The 23,124-nt window shown below is 34.2% G+C and overlaps 1 protein-coding gene and 1 long non-coding RNA gene across 3 annotated transcripts in view; both read right to left on the reverse strand.

Moving 5' to 3' along the window:
* The window catches only part of LOC140743346 (uncharacterized), a 466,218-nt gene that overhangs the window by 402,842 nt on the left and 40,252 nt on the right, over nucleotides 1-23,124 (reverse strand). The gene's annotated exons all lie outside the window — the stretch shown is intronic.
* NUCB1 (Nucleobindin 1) lies at nucleotides 4,206-22,875 on the reverse strand. 2 transcript variants are annotated; one of them, XM_073074512.1, is made up of 10 exons: nucleotides 22,706-22,875; nucleotides 21,086-21,208; nucleotides 17,931-18,038; nucleotides 14,532-14,639; nucleotides 10,607-10,780; nucleotides 10,014-10,136; nucleotides 8,956-9,058; nucleotides 6,859-7,092; nucleotides 6,123-6,226; nucleotides 4,206-5,380 (listed from the first exon to the last, which is right to left on the reverse strand). In XM_073074512.1, exons 2-10 carry the CDS (start codon nucleotides 21,200-21,202, stop codon nucleotides 4,691-4,693), a joined length of 1,761 nt encoding a protein of 586 aa, XP_072930613.1. In that variant the 5' UTR covers nucleotides 21,203-21,208; nucleotides 22,706-22,875; the 3' UTR covers nucleotides 4,206-4,690. The 2 variants fall into 2 exon arrangements, with proteins under 2 accessions (XP_072930613.1, XP_072930614.1); XM_073074513.1 differs by lacking the exon at nucleotides 8,956-9,058 and adding an exon at nucleotides 9,107-9,206 and having other exon boundaries at nucleotides 22,706-22,872.

Here is a 23,124-nt window from a genome sequence, read left to right on the forward strand (position 1 = left end):
ACACTGGAGTTACAGAGCTTCTGTGAACACAACATGATTTTAGTGTGGCAATATTGGTTGTCTAAGATACGTTATAACTCTCTAAACTTGGTACTCTTGTCCAATTTGATATTTAAGCAGATGGCGGATGATTGTGTGTTTCGTGTCGCAGGAAAATATTTTTCGTAAGTTTTCATTTTGATTAAATAATTGGTTAGTAAACTTATTTTGGGTAAGTAACAATTTTAAACTATTCATTATCTATGTGTCTAAACGTCTGTTTCATACGTATTATGTTTTATACGTATATATGTTTTATACGTATGTTAATAGTAGTAAATTTTTTTTACTATAGCTTTTTATATCCACAGTATAGCTAGGGTACACTTGGTTCACTTTCTTATGGGAGATATGATCCCCCGCATCAAGCGTCCACTAATGTTTATTTTTGAATAATTTCAAGGTTCAATATGCCTAGAGTATATAAAACAATAGAAGATGCAGGAAAAAAATATCAACCATAAGATTATGTGATAATAGGAACATTAAGTAATGTTAGCTGAAAACATAGTTACCTACTCGTATATGTGATTTATCAAAACAGTGGATATGTTGTTGTTGTGGTTTCTACTTTATTTACTAAGCAAATAAATCAATGATATATAATGATCAATGATAATGGTATCATATGAAAATATAGGAGACTTATTTCCCTCAGGATCAAGTGTTCCAGAGGGGGGGGATCAAGTCAGACATATATATGGGACACATGGTATCATTCCCTATACAAAGTTTTCGTGGACTGGTTACAAAATTTATATACCGATATCTTTAGCTTTATATATTGTATAGCCAATGAAATTCCACGTATTTCAGTACCAATCTATCTAAAATCGGATCAATATTTACCAAATAGTGGTCAAAAAACAAAAGGGGGGATCAAGTGTCCCCCGTTTCCCATACCTAATAGGTAAGTAACAATTGCAAAAGTTATAGATGCCGATAATGGAAGCAAATATTTATTCGGTACTTTCGTACAGAATAAATTACAATAACACAAAAAATATCTTTAAAAAATATTGTTAATAAGATACAATTATGACTATAATATGGTGTAATACTTACATGCATATTAAGTCGAAAAGGGTTGACCGTCTGTTTATCTACGCATGGACGCAATATTAAAATCGCTTAAAAATACATAGTTTCAACTAAAAAATCATTGGTAATTTTATCTCAGTGTGTGCATACCTCAAGTAGCCTTGTTATGGAGGACTCGAGTCATGTTTGGCATACAAAAGCAGTGATTCAGATGGTGATGTAAACTCGTCGGTCCCAACAAATTAACTTATTGTGGAGGTAAAATATATATGCCTGCGCATAAATTGTTGACAAATCTGTACGTGATTTATTACATTCGCCTCGCAATTTGATAAATTATGTGGCTAATTGCATCTACATTTGAGCGTAATTTAAACAAACATGACAATAAAATAATCCATTAACGGTTAAATACCTGTAGGTACGAGTACATAGGCCTGACCAAACATACTATAAACACGTAAACACTATATTTAGATGCGATCATACGATAGACTTACGATTTTTCCTACGCTCACTTTATGTCCATGCGTGTTAATTTTTATTATTAAAGCTGTTTTTTTCTTATATTTTCGAAGTGTTTTTATATTAAGTGTTTAATATTATTTCGAAAATATATAACAGGACTAAATATTAACGGAGAAGCCTTGGATCTCCTATTTCCGGGGTCAAATCCTAGACACTAATTTATTTTACATTTTATCATTCTCTCCACCTCCCCAATATTTCAAAAGTTGACTATGGTTTTATGGTATTCTGAAAACAAAATCAGGGTAGATCAATTGGTTTGAGATGTTCATCAAAACTCCTTTTTCAAATACCAGTTACTACTTAGCTGTTTGAAAGTAAAAAATAAAAAAGTGTGCATACTATGAACGCACGTGTACAAAAATATATGCTAATATGTAGTGGATATGTAGGTACTTTCCCGCCTGTTGGCCGATAATGTGTCCGTGACATTTAACCAGAAATTTATCTTAGTTTTATTTATTCTTAGAAGAAAACATCGTGATTCGTGACCACTGAGGTCACTGTATACCTACCTACAGTATATATCGTTGTTTGCAGATAAGTGTAAACAATTGCTATCCCGCGTATCTAATTACTAGAAACAACCAATAGACATTACTTACTGGAACAACATAATTATCTTAAATGTGTTACAATTAATTTGTTTTTGTGTGTTACGTAACTCTATTTTTTGGAAGTAATGTGCGTATTACAAATTAATTGCGACTTGCTTTAGTGATAAAGGAAAACTCGAGAGTAAACCTGAGAGTTAAAAAAGTTCTTTAATGTGTACCTATCTTTTCTTTATAATATAGGAGTAGCAGACGAGACAGACTTGAGGACCAAGCTGGAACACCTCGAAAAAGTACGTCACCATAATCTTCAAACCAGAACACAGCAGCGCTTAACGCTTCTATTATGACCCAGAAATGGGTGTGGCGGTGGTACCGTCGTAGTCGAACCACAAAGGGTTCTACAAACTTCACCGCCGGATTCGACCCACAAAGGGTTCTACCACCAAATTACCTACAATTGCCAGTTTGCCACTTTGACGGGCAATGGTCTAAACTAAACAACCCAGTGGCACATGGGATTTACACATTTGCCACCAGTACCTAATCTATTAAAATGTTGCCGCTCAAATCGACATATATATAGTTTCACACCCTATTTCAGCAGTGGATTAGGCATTTCTTATTACTAAGCAAGACATCTCATATTATTAGTATCTACTTTATTACACCCGTCAAACTACAATACAATATACATCGTTGTTTTAAATTTGTGAACGTGGTCAAAACTTTCCCACGCAAATGGTTCCAGGTTTGATTTCCACACAGGTAAATTATATACCTATTACTGTCCTGGGTCTTAGTATTCGTATACTTGTCTATGTATGTATCCATAGCACTCACAACAAACTTACAAAGTGTAAGAAAAGAAACAGTATTATTATTTTATTTTGAATTCTACATTTCTGCCTTTATCTCTATGTAAAGATAAAAATAAAACCAACGAATATTTTTCAGTCATAGTCTTTGGAATTTTATAAGCATTTAATTAACAACAAAATTCACTTTTACACGAATCTTCGCTACCTTGTAATCATCTTAATTTAGATTGTAGCCGGCTAGATTGCATTACCTAAGGAATGTCCGTCGAATCCAATCAAGGTCACCTTTGTCGCGTCCCACTATGTAAACGGTTATGAAAGTTAATAGACGAATACATATATACCATCGGTCGTACGACCACATTTATCTCCTTATGACATACAATGTGATCGGACTAATATGACCTTGGTTGTTTCAATGTGTGAACGACTTTAATTCTAGTTGACGTTTTTTAAGAATTGAATCATAAAACATTAAAAATGATACCTAATCCTCAGGAAAAAACCTCATATCTGCAAATTAGGTATGTAAACCTAATGACGATCAATATGAGCTATGAACCAACCGTCAAACCAGTCCTAGTCCTAGTCCACCTGATAGTAAGTGGTTACTGCTGCCTATAGACATCTGTAATCAACCCCAGGTAGGATTAGATATTCCTACCTAAGGTCGGCCATAAAGGCGCCGCTACCCCTGAGGAGCTGGAATGCCCTCAAACCAGAACACAGCAGTGTTAAACACTGCTGTTATGAGGCTGAAATAGGTGTGATCTACTTTTAATAACTATTAAAGATGGTAGCACCCTCTGTCTGACTCCGGTAGTGCCCACTACCACACCTTCTTCTGATTAATAACAACATGTCAACAGCATTGTTAAGCGCTGTTGTGTTCTGATTTGAAGGGTATTGTAAGGAGACATACTTGTCAGAGGCGTTCTAGCTTGGTCCCACAGACCTGTATTTGTACCATTTAGATATAGGTCTGTGCTTGGTCCTCTGGAGTAGCAATAGTATTGCATCGGAGGGTAATTTCAGGGAGGAATCGAATCCTATTTGGGGTGATCTAATAATCTACTCGTAAATAAGCAAATGAGATGTAAAGAGTAAGAAACGTTTCTGTTTTGTTTTTAGTTCTTAGTATTCGTCTTGGTCTCAGTATTATCACATAATAATAATAGTAAAGGTAATCTACCACAAACTATCTGAAATAAAACAAACAATATGAATGTGCATGTTCAGTTTATATAATTACTTCTATTAATTTCAGTTACATAGTTGACATAACACTACAATCGCAACATGAGTATGATTACTATAAGCGTGAGTCAAAAAGTGGCAATCACGAGAACTGCAGGAACATCAAACTTTAAAATTTGCAAAAAACGTCGTTAGATTAAAAATGTACCTAATTCTTACAGATAAAATCGCATAATACACATAAACTTCTTAATACATAATAATTATATTATTACATTAAAATCTTCTCGAATTAAACTTTTACAAACACGTATAAATTGTCCATGCACGTAATATTCTGTAGGTTAAAATATTGTTAAATAATTCCCCCTACTACTACGCACTTCTGGATAAACACCCAAAAATATTGATGGAAATTTGGCACCATTTTGTAAATAGCACTTTAAAAGTTTTATAATAAATATATACGCGAATATTATTTAATTCACCACACATGTAATTCATTTAGTTTTAATGAGCCGCGCCCGGCGAAATGTTATAAGTTGGTGGCAAGTGATTTTGGCCTGGTGCTTGTCCATGGTTTAAGTCATTGTTTTGCGGCGGCTGCTGACCTTGAGGCGCTTGTCCTTGATGTGCTTGCCCTTGGGTGGGTTGTCCTTGGGCTTGTCCCTGCTGCCCTTGTCCTTGCTGTTGTGCTTGTCCTGGTTGTCCTTGTTGCTGTGCCTGCCCAGGTTGCCCTTGAGTAGGCTGTCCCTGTATTGGCTGAGCTTGAGCCTGTCCTTGTCCCTGCATTTGTCCTTGTTGTCCCTGTCCTTGAACTACCTGTCCCTGAGTAATTTGCCCCTGATATTGTCCCTGTGCCGGATGCCCCTGAGGCATTTGTCCTTGATACTGGCCTTGTGGTTGTCCTTGAGGTACTTGCTGGTATTGTCCCTGCGGGACCTGACCTTGCGGTATCTGCTGATACTGTGGCGGTTGCTGCTGGTATTGGGGCGGTTGCTGTTGATACTGAGGCGGTTGCTGTTGATACTGTGGTGGTTGTTGTTGATACTGCGGTGGTTGTTGTTGAGGGTAGCCCATGGGCTGACCGGACGGATGCTGCGGCGGATGCTCCATAGGATGATACTGGGCTGCAAACTGTTGCAACGCCTTGTGAATCTGGTGTTCCGCGCCAGGCACCGGTCTACCGTGAGAGTCCACCTGAAATTATAAATGTGACGGATTAATGTTATATTTTTGTAGTAGACTCATTCATAACAAACATGCAAAGTGCAGTTGGCCTTTATCTTCGTCATAACTAGGCCAATAACAATATAATGCAACTAACAATGACTCATCCAGTCGTGGAATGAAAAATAAATAGTATTTATCTTATTTACATTAAAAACATATTATAAACATGTTTGCTATACTCCTAACATTCGATATAAATATTATGATTGACCAAAATCATTGTTCAATCCAAGGGTGTAAATATTAGGTTCTCATTAGTATTTTACATAATCATTTATTAATCTGAATTCTCGGAAAAATAAGTGCGTAATTAGAAAGCGTGCGTGGCACGTAAGTGGCTTTTGCCACCCATGGACATCTGTCATCAACCCCAGATAGAATTAGATATTCCTACCTGAACTCGGCCACAGATCCGCCGCTACTCCTGAGGACTAAACGGGAAAGCCTCGGAAAATATGTTTCCCTTACCACACCCTTCAAACCAGACACATCAACGTCTAACGCTGCTGTTATGAGGTAGAACAGGTGTGGCGATGGTACCGATGGAGTCTAACCACAAAGGGTTCTACCGACTTCAACTACTACAGCAGTGTCAATGCTGAATTAGGAACCTGTGATCGAGTCCAGTAGTATTCATGTTGTAATTGTTTGGTTACAGTCCTTTAGACGGTTATGCGCGGTTATTATTAAGTTACAAAAAAGATCTTACCAATCCAAGAGACTGCAAATATCTCAGTTCTTCCATCTTTTTGCGTTCATATTCCTGGTATTCATTCTGGGTATATATCTGGTTTTCGTCAATAGACTTCCAGCCTAGAAAATATTATTAAAATAATATTTATTGTCGTCCAAAACACAGAAAGTACGTTATTCATAGAGGTGACATATTCAAAGAGGTGAGACAAATAATATTTAATGCAATTGTCATAACACAGATCGAAAAAATCAATAATAAAATGATATTATCAAAACATTACAATCAATTCGTTAAATTCATTACGTAAAAGATATAAGCAGTATATCTTAATTTTATGATGGAATTTATGATTACATAATTTACCAAGTTACCTAAATAGCGTTGTCTACTACGATTGTGGATTTGGTACGATCATAAGCAGAATTCAATCAAATATAATTAGATTCTTACTTCACAAAAGTTCTCAACTTTCCCCAACATAAACCACCATTTTTCCAAAATGTTTAAAATGTATTTGTCTGATTTCTATAGAGCAAACAATCCTAACCTATCCATCTAACATAACCAAGTTGGTAAAAGAAAAATTATATATAACATATAATAACTGTATAACATAATTATAAATACATAATCATATCTAGCATTACCAATTTAATTACTTAAATGGAATTCCATTTAAGACTAATCTAGCACGCTTGCAACACATATCATGCAACACAAGCGATGAAACCAGCTTAGCTTAGCTTACCCTCATCCTGGTTGAAATCAGCACGTTGCGTTTCCATCATGAACTCGCGGAAATCAATCAGGCCGTCCCTGTTCCTGTCGTTCTCCTGGAACACGTGCTCCCTCATACGCTCCATCTCCTCGGCTCGCTCGTGAAGGTCCTTGTTCGGACCCCCCGGACCGTACAGTTTGTCCAACTCCTTGATGAACAAGGCCTTCACTTCGTCCGCGTCCCATACGCCGTTACCGTCAACATCTACCGTCGGTCCATTGTTGAAGTTAATTGTTTTACGGTCGTTATTAATAATCAATCTATCCAATGTTTACCTACCACAAATCGAAATTTGACAATGTCTGTGAAGAAATTGTCAAATGTCGATCTTTGGTAAGAAAAACGTTGGATAGGTTGATTATTAATAACGGGCGTTATCTTTATTTCTATGTTGCAAATGTAGTAATACGCCCGTGATAAGTAATCAATCTATCCAATGTTTTGATTACCAAAGATCGTCATTTGAATTCTTTTCATACTAGACAGTGTCCTTTTTTCATCTTTGGAAGGGAAAAAATTGATGGATTGAATATTAATAACGGCCGAAACACGCATTAAAAAAGAACAACGAAGAATTACACAGAAACAAACAAACATATAACTATGATACTATCAATGTATGTATGCGTACATTTCTATATACATAATGGTGGTCGAATAGATAAAGGTGAGTAAATGAAATAATACCAATACTTTATAGTTACACTTGTAAGGGACGGTTTTAGTCTCACTGTCAAAAGTTGAATAATTCTGATATTAACAACGGGCAATAACGAACAACATACAAATCTCAATCTATCCACAATAATGACATTGAATGAGCTTATTACACTAATTTACAAAGCATGCGTTCTTAGCAACTCAACATTTAGCATGCCGTTATTAATGTAAGTGCAATAGGAGGGACGGCTCAGCATAGATGGCGTCTATGCTATAGTCTCGAAAAAAAAATATTTTTTGTCAGCTTTAGGAACGACTTTTCAATATCTCCAAGTAAATTTTTTTTAGTGTATACGTTAATTTAATAAAGTAACGATCCTCAAAACCAGTATTTACGTTATTTAAAAAAAAAAAAGTTTTTTTATGTTGATAAATGATTTCTAATTTTTTTTTAAATACTTATTGTTAAACATATTCTTTAAAATTCCACCTATTGGGAAGTAACCTACCACTAACCCGCCGGCCACACGCACTCGTAAAACTGTCATATTGAAATTACACGAAATAGTTGTATTACGCTTTTACTACAAATATTATATTTCAACAAGGTGTCAAAATTTAAAAAAGATAATAATCGATTTTCTATTTTGCGGAGACTTAAAAATTTGTCCTATATAACATTTACTTTTAACATGTAATTTAAAAAAAAAAATTCATTCGAATTGTTTTATAGGAGTATTGAAATTTAGCTCGATAAATTAACATTGCAAAACAAAATGGATGCCATACTACATCTACGTAATCTTTAAAATCCACATTTGATATTTAAACGATTGAAAGTTTATAAATTACAGAATCTAACGTAAAAATTGGTAACCGTCCTCTCCATTACAGGCTTAAATCACACACAATACAAACAACAATTTCAACGTCTACTTCAAAGTGCACGCCACGGACAAAGGCTGTTAAAAAGTAAAGACAGTGCTTTCCCTTTAGAGGCTCTGTATTTTTTTCTTTGATATGATTTTGATTTGATAATATTTATATAAACAAAATCCATAAATTGCATCACAAAATAAACTGTTTCCCATTTCATGTCCCCATCCTCAAATAATAAGAAAGGTGGGCATGACATATCTTCTATTTTAATTTTGAAACTAAAATTTAACAAAATTTTGTATGCATATTTAATCTTTAGTATTAATTATGCAGACAACAAACTTTACTGCTTAACTAGACACCCGATAGCGTGTCAGCCAAGTTCTAAAAAAAGAACTGGCGAAATAGCACCATATGTTATAATTATAATTCTCCCTGTACATCAGACTTACAACGGGCCTTACAAAATTATTTTGTTAAGAATGACACTGCCTTTATTTTCCACTAGTCTCTATCCATGGACCTTACCGTGCAACATGAAAAACGCCTTCGGATCGAAGTCGTTCGGGTCCATTTTATCCGCACTTTTCCATATTTCTAACAGCTGTTTTCTTGTTGCCGGGTGGTGCAGCTGCCACAGATAATAAAGAAAAGTTAATTAGTCCTTTCTAAATCTTACCATGCATCATAAAGAACGCTTTGGGGTCAAATTGTTGGTCCATATGGTCCTGTTTCTCCCAGACCTCTTCGAGTTGTTGCTTAGAGCCGGGATGGTGAATCTGTGTGATCAATTTGTTAGTTTAGGCGATTTTAGGACTTCCACACGAATGACATAAAAATTCAATATTAATGAAATTATTTAATAAGTGTATTAAATTAGCAAGTATCCTTTTGAGTTCATAATTGTAGGTACTGAGTTCTTCAGATATCTGAAAAAGGACATGTAATGCATGCACGCTGAAGCAGTAGCTTTGTTAAATAATGTTACCCATCAACTAAAAATATCTAAAACTATCTCCCGTACTGTAGGGCACTGATGTCACATAAACCAGAGTATTGGCTTTAAAGACACACACACATACACACAAACAAACATAAAAATATATACACATAAAAATTTGTATGTACTTAATACCATGTAGAATTTGTAAATGTATATTGGTATGCAATGCCAGTCGAGAATGGAGCCTAGGCAATTTTAAAGTAAATTTTGTAAGTGGAACTTAGAGTATCAAATACATACAGGCAAACAACTTTTTATTATGATGCCCATCTAGAGCAGTGACGAATACGTGTAGCTAAGCGCCTTAACTAAACCAAAAACCTTTTTAAAGGAGATCTATGTACCTAATATGTATATCTGTGTACTCATCTCATAAGCGGTAATCGATCACGAGGCAATGGAGGACGTACACTGCTTCGGACCAACAGAGTATGACTGAGATTATTTGAGGGCTAGCAGTAGGACGATTTGAATATTTACATACTAGTGAATTTTAAGTGCTTTTACTGCGATTCAAACTTCCAAGTTAATACTACCATAAACGCCTGTGGGTCTTAGATTAGTTAAGTGAAATGTCGCATACCGGTTTATGGTGTTTCAAAGCCTCCTCTTCTTTTTTCAGTTGCGCTTCATATTCCGCCTTGTGGGCCTCATCCATGGCTTCTAGCTTTTGGTGTTTCTCAAACTCTTTCTTCATTTCATACTCCTGGAAATATTTAACAATTATTATTACAGATAGAATCACCAATTTTATACATTTGATTAGATTTTAGAAGATATTTTCTTCAATCCGTCTTTTTTATAATATAGGACTAGCAGACGTGCATGGAATCCACCTGATGGTAAGTGGCTACTGCCGCCCTGTAATCAAACCTAGATACGTTTAGATTCTTAACTGAGGGCGGCCACAGATGCGCCGCTACTTACAAAGCTAAAGTAATAAGTGTGATAAATGTATCGACTCACGATCAAAGGATATGTTCCTACTCAGGTTGTGTACTGTTAGTGACGTATAGTCCGCGCCAAACTGTTAGTCCGCTCTAAAGTTGTTGCGAGCAGGTGTAGTCTTACAATTTGCTATGGCGACGCGGTTCATTTCTATATTCAGATTGGACTAGCTGTTTTACGCGGACTGTCCAACATATTATAACAATATTTCGGGTAAAGGCTACTTACCTTAAATTCTTCCTTTCTCCGCTTGTCCGCGGCCTCCAAGTCGGCGGTCGTTTGTTTGATTAACTTCTTCAAATCCTCAATCTCGAAGGTGTGAGGGTTAGAATGGTCCAAGTGGTGGTCGGTAGGTCCAGTATTTGCGGAATTATCGTCTAACTCGTTATTGAACTCGAATTGCTGAAAATATTATATTCAATTCTTTCATTATGTATATGTAAACAGTTCTTTACATTTGACTTCGTGCAACAATCATGCAGTACATTCTAAATATATCTTTGACACAATGAAAGATAGAAGAAGAAGAAATCGCAGTCAGCTCAACAATTGCGTACGTTTATGTTCTGCAGTACATATTGAACAATATTTAAATTATAAGCTTTTTAAATATGTACGTTCAAAAAGCAAATATAGAGAAACTGATTTATCATTCGCATCTTACATTTCTTTCCATATTTATTAGAAGCATTCATCGTTACGTACTTGTTACGTAGTCACATAATTAGAAAATAATTTTACAATTTTTAATAACATTTTATGATAAATACAAATAAGTATAAATAGTTCTTCACAAAAAATGCATAACGGCAATAAATGACAATGATAACAGCCTGCATCTTTGTTTCAATTCTAAAATCCAATCTGTGATTCCAACAAAAGAAGCGACTTATCCCCTATTTTTTTTGTATGTAGACAACCATAACTGGAGATAAGAAATCAATGCTATCAAATTACCTATAACTTGTGTACTGATTTACTGACATAAACCGATCATTAAAGAAATGAAAGTACGATAAGATAATGTGAGCGACGAATATAATTAGATGATAAAGTGAACAAGTAATCATCATTAACCGTCTACTACCCTAGAGCTAGCCGTATAAAATAGACGGATATGAATACTGATTAGCTTCCAGTTATTCTATAGTACATGAGCAAACGCCGGCCCGCGGGCCAATGTGGCTCGTCTTAGGATCTAGTCAGCGGCAAATTTTAGGAGACGACAAAATTTTAAATATGCAATATGCCGGGGCGGTTCGTTTTAGCGAATTCAGATATTTTCCGTTGAACTCTATGAAATACATAGACAAAAATAAAAATGTTATTTTACTGGAGCTCACATCACAGTCAATCCAAAATGGTTTTAAAATAAATCATTTGTTTCTTCAATTGGTTTGACATTAACATGACATAGATAAAAGTTATTTCATTTCCAATCAAAACATAGTTTCCGATGAATGCTACCAATAAATAGGTACATTTGAAGGCTCTGCTATATACAACACTATACATACGTACTATCTACATATACAGGTGTATATATAGATGTAGACTTTATATTCAGAAAAATGGGCACTATAAAAATTTTTAAACATATTAAGGGTGAAGTACATTTTAGAACATGTTCTTGTAAAATTACGCAATGATGAAATGAATATATTTTATATATTTATGAGTAATTAAATGTAACGTGTCATGTAATTTCATATATTTCTATGAAAATAACAATATTTAATATAATTCATAGGTAACTTTAGGACCTTAAATAAAAGCATAGACTAGTTTTTCATTTTAATTTACTCTATTGAGTTTATAACAATAAAATTAATAAATGAACGTGTCGTTCTAAAAGTTAGAATGAACGTACTATTCAATATTTTACATTAAATTGTTTTTTTAAGAGGTCGAAATTCATATAGGATTTTATTTTTATAGAAGTCCGTCCCCGCTTCGACCCATTTGAAACGCAGATAGAGCCGCGTGAAGAAAATAGTATAGCAAGGAAAATTTTAAGAGTGCCTTGTGTGTGCAATTTTTACCTTACAAGTACAATCGTGGGCCAATTGGGGTGTACGAACTATGAATTACTTGAAATGGTTCTTAATAATTTTGGTTTCGGACCAGAATAAAACTGCACACACACTTTTGAAAGTAATACATCGATACTGGTACAGTGAAATAATATATTATCACCTTCGCAATATAATGTAGAAGGTCAACGGCCAGTAAACGATAACCCTCGAAAAAGGCGCCTAAAAATATTTTTTTAGCTTTACTCTTTGTCTTTTTCTTTGTCTCCATTCCCTTTTGGAGCAGCATTGTAAAAAATGAAATTACATTGTGTAACAGTCATGGTATTGCAATATTACTGAGTACTCTCTTCCTGTGATATGTCATATGATTGTGTTCTAAGTGTCTAAAAACTTATTAAATACACGGTCTTGTGTCGTCAGCCCTTTTTAAGAACTTGGCCGACACACTACCGTGTGTCTATATTAAATTATGTGTAATTACTCAATATTTACGAAAAAAAATACAATCAATAATAAATCGAGCATTTCCATATCGCGATGCCATCTTTGCCATCGTCTAAAAGCATCACGGGAAGAGACTACCATGTTTTATAAGATCCTGGTAGCAATGGGTGATAAAATATATTGTAGCGTATATCTTTCAATAAAAGCGCTCATAACTCAATGACAGGATTTAAAAATGATTCAAGTTAAGCAACATCGAGCATTTGTCCCGATAGTATAATCACTGCCGTCCAATCATCTGTACCAACTGCAAATAGGCTTCTAACCTATTTGAAGTCAGTCATAACGAGAAGCCTAATGTTATAAGAGCATTGAGACAACAACAAATAGACATCGGGTCCAGAAGTAATATGATAATACTATATCCATCGTCCAAATAAATAAATCTCACGTGGGGGAGGGAGCGGTCTCATTAATCATCACGTATTTTTTGAGCCAGAAAAGTGTAAAATCTATCAAAACATGTTTCTCTACAAAAATATGGCTAAATCTGCACGTACGCGTTTATATGTGAGGCGAAGGAGAAGGCAAAGAGGAGAAGGGAGGCGGCCAAAACAGTTTTTTCCTCGGGTGAGGGAAAAGTCATATCACTTATTTCGTTTTGAGGGATGACCCGACGTTTATTAGTTGGTTGTCTATAAGGCTAACATGTGTGTGACACCTACACATTTAATGAATGTCCGACACAGAAAATTTATAACAAACTTAATAGGTTTAAATAGTTTCTAAAAGCTTAAACTTTAATTTAGATAAGTCATCGTCAGAACTTACGAGTACTTGTTACTTGTCAGAACTTACACTTTCTTGGAAACAGTCTACATTGACAATATGCTTCTAGAAGTCTAGCTGTTCACTAACCAGAACTTACAACAAACAACACTTAGGAACACTGTGGAATAGTCTCCCATTCCTTCAAATTACAGGGACACATGATCTTTATATACAAAATAATTCATTCTTTTTATCCTAAACGGTTTGTCTGATTCTGATGTTATTTTACCTATGTGGCAGTGACCTGACGTTGATGTTAATTTTTAAATGGCATTTTATTATATTTTTATATCCAAATAGAAAACATAGATCCACAATATTTTATGTTATTTTATGTTATGTTTATCTGGTATATCTGATAGTTGGTCTACAGAATCTGGCAGCAAGGTATGGCAATAAGAAGGTTGTGGCCAATGACTGATATAAATTATTTAGAATAAATAAAAGATAATAAACAGGATACTGTGTATTTTCACAATATATGTGCGTGATGTTTGTTATTTATTTTCCATCGGACAATCCATTTCTGACGTAATCCATTGTGTGAATTAATTTAGAGTTAGATCATGTTAATATTGAACAATGATGAAATATAAGTTAGAACTAAACGATCTATCAAAATTTAAATGCTTTATGAAGTATATTTTAAGTGCTTTAAATTCTAATAATATAATATCTAATAAGTTTATATTTACAAATTTCATATTACATAGAAAAAGAACGAAAATTTTACACTTATTAAATTATAATACAATATTTATTGCAATGTTCATTGCGAGAACTGAAAGTATAAATAAATACAAGACGAACTGTACAAACACAATTATATAAACAAGAATTACCTTTTTGGCCAAATGACGCAGTCTCTCCATTTCACGCCTCTTGATCTCGTCCAATTTAGTCCTGACATTGTGGTTGACGAAGTCTAATTGTTCAGCAATCTTCCCTGACTGGAAAACAATTATGTTATGGCATATAAAATAAAAAAGCGTGAAATCAAACATCTATATACATATTTTATACGAAATAAGCTTTGACAGATACACTTCAGAAACGACTAAATAAAACAATATTAATAGTGGGTGGTAGGTAGGTGGAACCCTTTGAAGTGCGAGTCCGGCGGCACCACCACCACACCTATATCTGCCTAACAACAGTAGTGATAAGCACTGCTGTTTTCTGTTTGAGGGGTGTGGTACGTGAGACATACTTTTCCGAGGCGTTCCAGCTTATCCTCAGGGGTAGCGGCGAATCTGTGGCCGACCTTAGCTAGGAATATCTTAGTCTATCTGGGGTTGATTACAGATGTTCTTCGGCGGTAGTGGCCACTTACACTCCGATGGACTGCATGCTCGTCTGCTACTCCTATATTATAAAAAAGTAGGTATTTGTCAATTATTTTAAAGACCTTTTTTAATAATATTGTATTAGCCAACAAGCAGGCCGCTTGTAAGTGCCTACTGGAGTCCATAGACATCAACCACAAATAAAATAAGAGTTATAATAGATTTTATATTAAGTATACAAAACGTTCTAAATTCTCCTCATTGGTAGCAACGCGTCTGTGGCCGATCTTGGGTAAGAGTTTAGTCCTATCTAAGTTTGATTACAGATGTCACTGTAAAATTGTATTTTGAAAAATAAAATATATTATTATCGGTCGAAACTGGCTCAGTCAGTACCAAGGTTAATCAGTGGAGACAGACAGAGGATTATTTCTTATAAACTAGTTTGAAGTACTCGAGGCGCTTGACTTTTACATTTAATAACTGGTTCGATGTATGACCATATCGTTTTTTGATATTTTAAATATCATTGTGACAATGAAAGGGTACCGAGAGCTCAGATCCATGCAATAAATTAATCTGGTTATTAACATTTATTTGAATTCTTAGGCCAATTCTTATGGTACAGGATCCCTAGTATAGTTTTCATCATTTATTACTAACAAGCTGATTTTTCGTGAGTAGCTTCGTTTCGACAAGACGCCCAACATTTTTCCTTACAGCAATGTTGGTAAATGGTAGCTTGATGGGGCAGCAAGGATAAAATATGTTGACCGGACGAATTCTAAAAATTTATTACTAACCAAATTTTTCTTTGTTAATTATCAAGATAATTATTAAAATAACGTGAAAAAATATTTGTCCTACAAAATATAAGGTTTTTATTAAGGCGTCCCCCCTCTCCAACATGTATCATAAACAAGGTCATGAAAAATAATTACTAACCAGCTGATTTTTTTTTTATTGGCTGTCTACCATTTACATAGTCTACCATGCACATTGTCCTACAAATTGCATGGTATGTCATCTCGGACCTACGCTGAAAAGATGTTAATTCCGCAGGATTTTTTTTTTTATTAGTAACTGTAGGACAAAGGTATCACGTGATATATAATTGAATATAATTTTTATCTAAATAAAACAATGTCCTACAAAAAAAAGGGTAACTTTTATTAATCCTACAAGATTTGTAATTTAACTATAATATAATATAAATAAACTATAAAACTGGCGGACTGGAATAACGTACTTCGCAATTTGTAGGACAATGTGGGTAGTAAGCTGTGTAAATGTTAGACAGCTAATAAAAAAAAATCAGCTGGTTAGTAATTATTTTTCATGACCTTGTTTATGATACATGTTGGAGAGGGGGGACGCCTTAAAAAAAACCTTATATTTTGTAGGACAAATATTTTTTCACGTTATTTAGATAATTGTCTCGATAATTAATAAAAAAAAATTCGGTTAGTAATATTTTTTTTTGATTCGTCAAATCAACATATTTCATCCCTATTATTTTAGTTATAAACCACAATCGAGAACTTTCGTACGAGAATTTGTTGGGCGTCTCATTGAAACGAAGCTATTCTGGAACACTCAGCTTGATACTAATTATTTTTACATTAAGTATTAGTACTACAACTTTTAAGTGTAGGTCCGAGATGACATACCATGTAATTTGTAGGACAATGTGCATGGTAGACTATGTAAATGGTAGACAGCCAATAAAAAAAAAATCAGCTGGTTAGTAATTATTTTTCATGGCCTTGTTTATGATACATGTTGGAGAGGGGGGACGCCTTAATAAAAACCTTATATTTTGTAGGACAAATATTTTTTCACGTTATTTAAATAATTATCTTGATAATTAACAAAGAAAAATTTGGTTAGTAATAAATTTTTAGAATTCGTCCGGTCAACATATTTTATCCTTGCTGCCCCATCAAGCTACCATTTACCAACATTGCTGTAAGGAAAAATGTTGGGCGTCTTGTCGAAACGAAGCTACTCACGAAAAATCAGCTTGTTATTAATAAATGATGAAAACTATACTAGGGATCCTGTACTATTATATTTACAATAATTATATAAAGGTGATAAAACCAATATTGTGGTTATAATAGCGATTCTGTACTTCGAATACGTTATACAGAACATTTAACATAACTGTCGGAGGAACGGATTTTTAAACATTTAACTGTAAAATTAGCAATATATTCATTCATCTGAAATAGGAAAAGACCGAAACTTCGAACGAAGACGTGGATTTCGAGCATAAAGATTAATTGTACCTTTGCTTCCTGAGTAGAAGTCAATTTACACTTATCTTTATATCCACCTGATGCTATTCGTATGCCGATCCTTTGCACTGGTATTTAATAGGTACTTAATGTCGTACCAAGGTTTTATGAGATTAAAAAACATCACAACCGCGATAATTTAAGCGCAGGTGGGCTGCGATAAGTGACACCACAGCCGATATTTAATTGATTCGTCCCAGTGTACTTACAAGTCACTTTAAAAAATATCGCAACTTGTATACTGATAATACGAGAGGCAATACAAAGAAAAATATGAAACGATATTGATATACAAAATTCTACTCAATAAATAACACAAAGGCAAGTAAATACTCTAGAGTCCTATCCCTTAATCATTTAAATAAGTGAACGGGAATCGAACTGACAAGGCGGATGTCATCACTACTATCTGCTGCCGTTATTTTAACCAACCAGTGACCAATAGAGTAGGAATCCTCGCAAAATCGATGCCATGTGCAAGGCATCCACAGAAATCTGAGCTTTGCTCATTAGTCATTACTATAGCGTCTGTTACCACCAGAAAACACGCCAGACTTACATCGCTGTCACCAATCATATATAAATCAGGTTTACCTATCAACATTCATACTTACATACCTACTTTATCTAAATTCCACATAAATATATTACTTACACGAACATCTTCTTCGTCAGCTTTCTCCAAGCGCTCCCTGAACTCAGGGTCGCTCTCCAAAGCCTGAACCACCTCTTGCAAGTATCTTTGATATTCAATGAAATCCTCCTGTAACGTTAAGATGATACAAATTTTTCATAAAGCTGCAGAAATAGGCTCACATATAACGTTCAACAATTTTGAGTTTCGAGAAATGGGTTTAGACAACCCAATTGCTTTAAAACCGATACTTAGTAGTTTACATGTAATCTGGAGAATATGGCTTTTATCAAATTACGTCGTTAGAACCATCACGTCATGAATTACATGACGTCACAACTACGTTTGAGTGTTTACTGAAGTATAATGTAAACACTTTATTCACAGATATTGCTTTCAAGACATCATTACCATATACCTAGTGTTCACAACAGAGTTAATGACGCACAGCAATGTTTGCAGCTGCAGCTGTTTGTTCAGACGGAAATAATTCTAGCTGGAACCTGGCCTTTTAAATCTATTCGCTTAAGCAAATATTCTAACGTCAAAACCAAGACCGTATAGTCATCCATCATCCAATCTGCAAACGCGACGTGTCGGAAGTAATTGAAAATGCGCTCAGTAAGAAAACGATATAAGTTAAGAAATCACGTAGACAACGTTGAGATTTTAATCCGATGAAACAACAGTCCAATAAAAAATTCAAAAGAAATTTAAGGCAAGGCAAGTAGAATTTATGTGTCAAATTAATAATATTCGTCATCCTTCGTCAGTTCCGTCTGAAGCGGAATTCCTTGTGAAACGTAGTTGAAAATTCAGGAAACTTCGAACAAAACTATGTGCAGAGTAACCGTCGATGCAAGCGATAACATGCAATCTACGACTCGTCTGGAAATCTCTAGGAGTTCCCCTTAAGGGGAACTTTTATGTACGAGTATATTATAAACATAACAATATTACAAAATTGTTGCTCCTACGTTATCGCTCCCAGCTATTTTCGCAATATCTTGCATGCGCTGCGTTATTTCTTAAATGACTCACGAAAGTACGCAGGGCCTTTATCAGCAGTAATACATACGCTACTATAAATGATTTGAAACCTCTAAATATTTACATAATATACCCATGTAAATAAGTTGTTAATTTGATCCGTCAATACTAGTACTGTCGCCACAGCTATTAGTTAAGAACTAAAGTAGTGTACATAATATATGTGGCATGCGAACTTTGTCCATAGATGTAGGTACCCAAGGCAACCTTTTTGTAAGTATTATTTGAAGTAAGTCACATAGTACAAGCCTATTATTCTAATATTGTTACTTCTATCGCTCAGACTAAACTTCAGCGCGCCAGCGCATGTAGAAGTCTCTGGCCGATTTCCATTATAACGGTATTATGACATGGGGAGACATCATTGAGTACACGTATTAAGTATACGTATCATAGTTTGGTTCTTGTTAAGCCTCAGCTAAAGTCGATACAACATCGTCATTCCGGGTTACATAATCTCTCGCTTATTTGTTCCAGTAGTTTCGCTTAAACGCCAATGCTTATGACGCTGACACAACATACGCAAGTGTTTTAAGCCACAACGAATAATTTCTAATATTTACATACAAATAAATTGAGGTCAATTATCACTTGGCGTGTATACGAGCCTTATGGCACGATTAAGACGTAGTTTTATCCACATTGAGTCCGAACCTATTAAATTATGAATATATAATGCAACGCTGTTGAAAGTGGAACAAGTTTGTTTACAAAGCTACCGTGGTGGAAGGTTGCATTGTAAGAACGTATGAAATGTGAAACCTTGTTGAATTGTTGAATGCCAACAAAACTCGAAACGTTGGGAATTCGTAAACAACTCTTTGTTTCTCAAAACCTTTAGACTGATGAATAATAAACTGACGGAAATATTTCACACTGCATCTCTGTGTTTAAGCTGGAAGAAAGCTGAAAATAGAGCGTCTCCGGCGGCACCACCGCCACACCTATTTCTGCCTCATAACAGCAATGTTGAGCGCTGCTGTGTTCTGGTTCTTTTTTTTTTTTTAATTTATTAGAGAAACAAACAGTAACAAAATACAAAATTACAGAAATATGATTACATCTAACATTTTATTTAACTTTGCTACCAGCACCGTTTTCCACGATTTACTGGTTCATATTAGTGGTTCTTACAAAAATAAGTTACTTTATTATTTATTTTTTTAAAAAAGAGTCTAAGGGTCTAAGGGTCTAAGAGTCTAAGGGTTTGAAGGGTGTGGTAAGGGAGACATACTTCTCCGAAGCGTTCCAGCTTAGTCCTCAGGGGTAGCGGCGCACTTGTGGCCGACTATACTATACAAAAAAAAATATGGCGGAGAAAGACGACTATCATGTTAAGTAGGCATATGCAGCATTAATTTACGCCGATGTTTGGAATATTTTATAAGGGATTCCATACTATTTAAACATGTTCGTTCATTCAGAAGACTTCCAATATAGTGATGTTTTCATAGTTACATGACCAGATTCATTGAAATTATGTAATTAAGAAATTGCTGCAGCGCTAATCATTATGGCGAATACCTACGCAAAGCAGTGTCGACTGTTAAAATAATTATAAACACATTATTATAATAGAAATATATTTTTTATGATTCATATACAACAAAACTTTTGGTGTTATTTTACGATTTATAGACTGCATACATAGGTAACTATAGATATCTCACCGCCTTGTAATTGAAGGAAGCCATTAAATGGCTGAAACGGCTGACAATGTGTCAGCAATTTAATGGCTGTCATGGTGTAATTTACGCAGAATAATGACGACATGTGCACTTAACTGGTGTAAAAACCCGAAATCTAAGAAAAAGGGCGGAGAAATATCGTTTCATTCGTAAATGATCTAAAAACTACATTTTTTTAATATTTTTCATATACGAAAATGGATGACAGTGACAATTTCAGTTGTCAAAACTGGTTACATTGTCTTGTTAGGAGTGAATAATCTTTACTAATCTATAACTGCATATTGGTAAATTTAAACGGCACTATGTAGACAACCAACATGCTACATGATAGCAAAGCCTTCAGTTATATCAAGATATTTTTTATTTCATCGCAATAAGCTCTCTCTGTCAGAAATTACATGCCCTTTACATAGGGCCTGATAACAAATAACTTACCAGATCCTCCTTTATCTCACTATCCTCCTCTTTTTTCTCTGGACTGACAGGTGGGGCATAAGATCCATGTAGTATCACAAGGAATACCATCCCCACTAAACAAAACACCGCCTTCATGGTGCCCTGAAATAAATATGCAGTGCTGTACAGTTAGTGTATGAAAATTCAAAATAATGTTCACAAAAAAAAATAGTCGTAAAACAGACAATCTGATACAAAGGTTATCAAAAATTGGCTATAATAAGCTACTCTGAGGTCAGTAAACTTTTTACATAATAAGTAAAGGTTAAAGGTATTAAATCAAGTTAAATACAGTTTCAATATAATGGGATATTATAAAGGAAATGAAAATTGCTGAGTGTAAAATATACTTGATGTATTGTTGATAAATATAAATGAGATAAAATAAATCAACATTTTTGATTTATGATATCATCAATCATAGACAAAGGGAAGCTTATACATTTAATAAATAATATCCCCGTGCTTTTCCGATCATTATACATCTGATCATTGCAGGTATGACACAAAATCAATTATTATGTTGCAATTATCTCAAGTGTGCACCAATTGCACACATTTTATTGATTTTCTTATAATAATAAGTATTCTAGTACATAATATTCTTGGTTTCATGGCTAAGTCCATGAAATATTGTATACACTACTAGATATTTGCCTATAGGGATTCAAACCATGTAGAACCCCAAGATTCAATTGCATGATTTCTATGCCTGTCTTATTTTTAGTTAAATACTTTCATGTCAATGGAAATATGGACGTATGTAAGTATTTAAAAAGTAATGATTGATTAATTATTATCATTTATAAGAAAGTAATCCAGTAGATAAAATCTTTAAATTTACCTCAATATAATTAATACTAAATTACCTGTGATATGGTATCTTTATCTTTTTAGTAAGGCAGTAATCCTATGACAAATTACAATAATCAGAGCACCAAATATAATCAAAGTGTATGTAAATAAGTATAGGAATCTTAAACACCAAATCACACTATTTACAGTTATGTATGTTCAAGTAAACTGAATTACCATCTAAAAGTTGTTATTTTAAAATGAATGCAAATTGAACCAAATATCAAAATTGTGTAAATTATGTAAACAATAGGACAACAATAAGAAAATATGTAGATTTTATATGTTGAATACATCTTATTCTCAATTGAGTTTATAACACTAAATTTAAAAATAAAAGAATAATTATAACATTATACTATGTTATAATGTATGAAATCAAATGTTGTATTGGTTTTAATAACATATTGAGACAGTTATTTTTTTGGATTGTTTCTTTTTTTTTTAATTTCAATCATGCTGCATAAATCAGTATAACAATAAATTAATAGAATATCATTAATCATAAATAACACAACTAGGGGAATCCGAGCAATCACATTCAAAGAAATTTTAAAATTGCTATATTCAACATTTTATCCTTAAGTGTATTCGCAACTTTCTCACAGACGGAAAAGCAAACTATTATCAATTCATGAGACCTAGAATACGCTTCCGAATGTTTTCTATGTGTGGAATAATATAATAGGTGCCTAAATTATTACTATTATTGACACATAGTGTAATTACATTAAACAAACTTACCTCTCGCTTATCGGTTGCACACTAAAACCAAACAAATCCACGACTAGATTTTAAATTAAAATTTGTTAGTCACATTTACACGGCACAAATCGATTGTTTTTTAATACGATGTGACGTGTTCCAATCGGGAAGACCTGTCTAATTCACTGACGCTGTCGACGATGACACAACTCTCTTTTTCCCACAGCCATAGATATATTATACGGATAATATATCTATGCCCACAGCTCACTGTGTCACTGTCATTCTTGAAGTTAAATGATGACGCAATTTAATAATGTCAAAACCAGACTTGACCGTACTTGACTTATATTCGTACGGTGTTAAGTGCAAAGAGTTAACCTATATAGGTTAATTGGTTGTGGTAAATAGAGAATAAGCAAATAATTTAAAATATATACTTGTTTCGATACGTTATG

The sequence above is a fragment of the Epargyreus clarus genome, unplaced genomic scaffold (genome assembly GCF_041222505.1).
Source record: "Epargyreus clarus isolate Ecla_fem2 unplaced genomic scaffold, WU_Ecla_fem_2.2 ptg000007l, whole genome shotgun sequence".
Classification (NCBI taxonomy): Eukaryota; Metazoa; Arthropoda; class Insecta; order Lepidoptera; family Hesperiidae; genus Epargyreus; species Epargyreus clarus.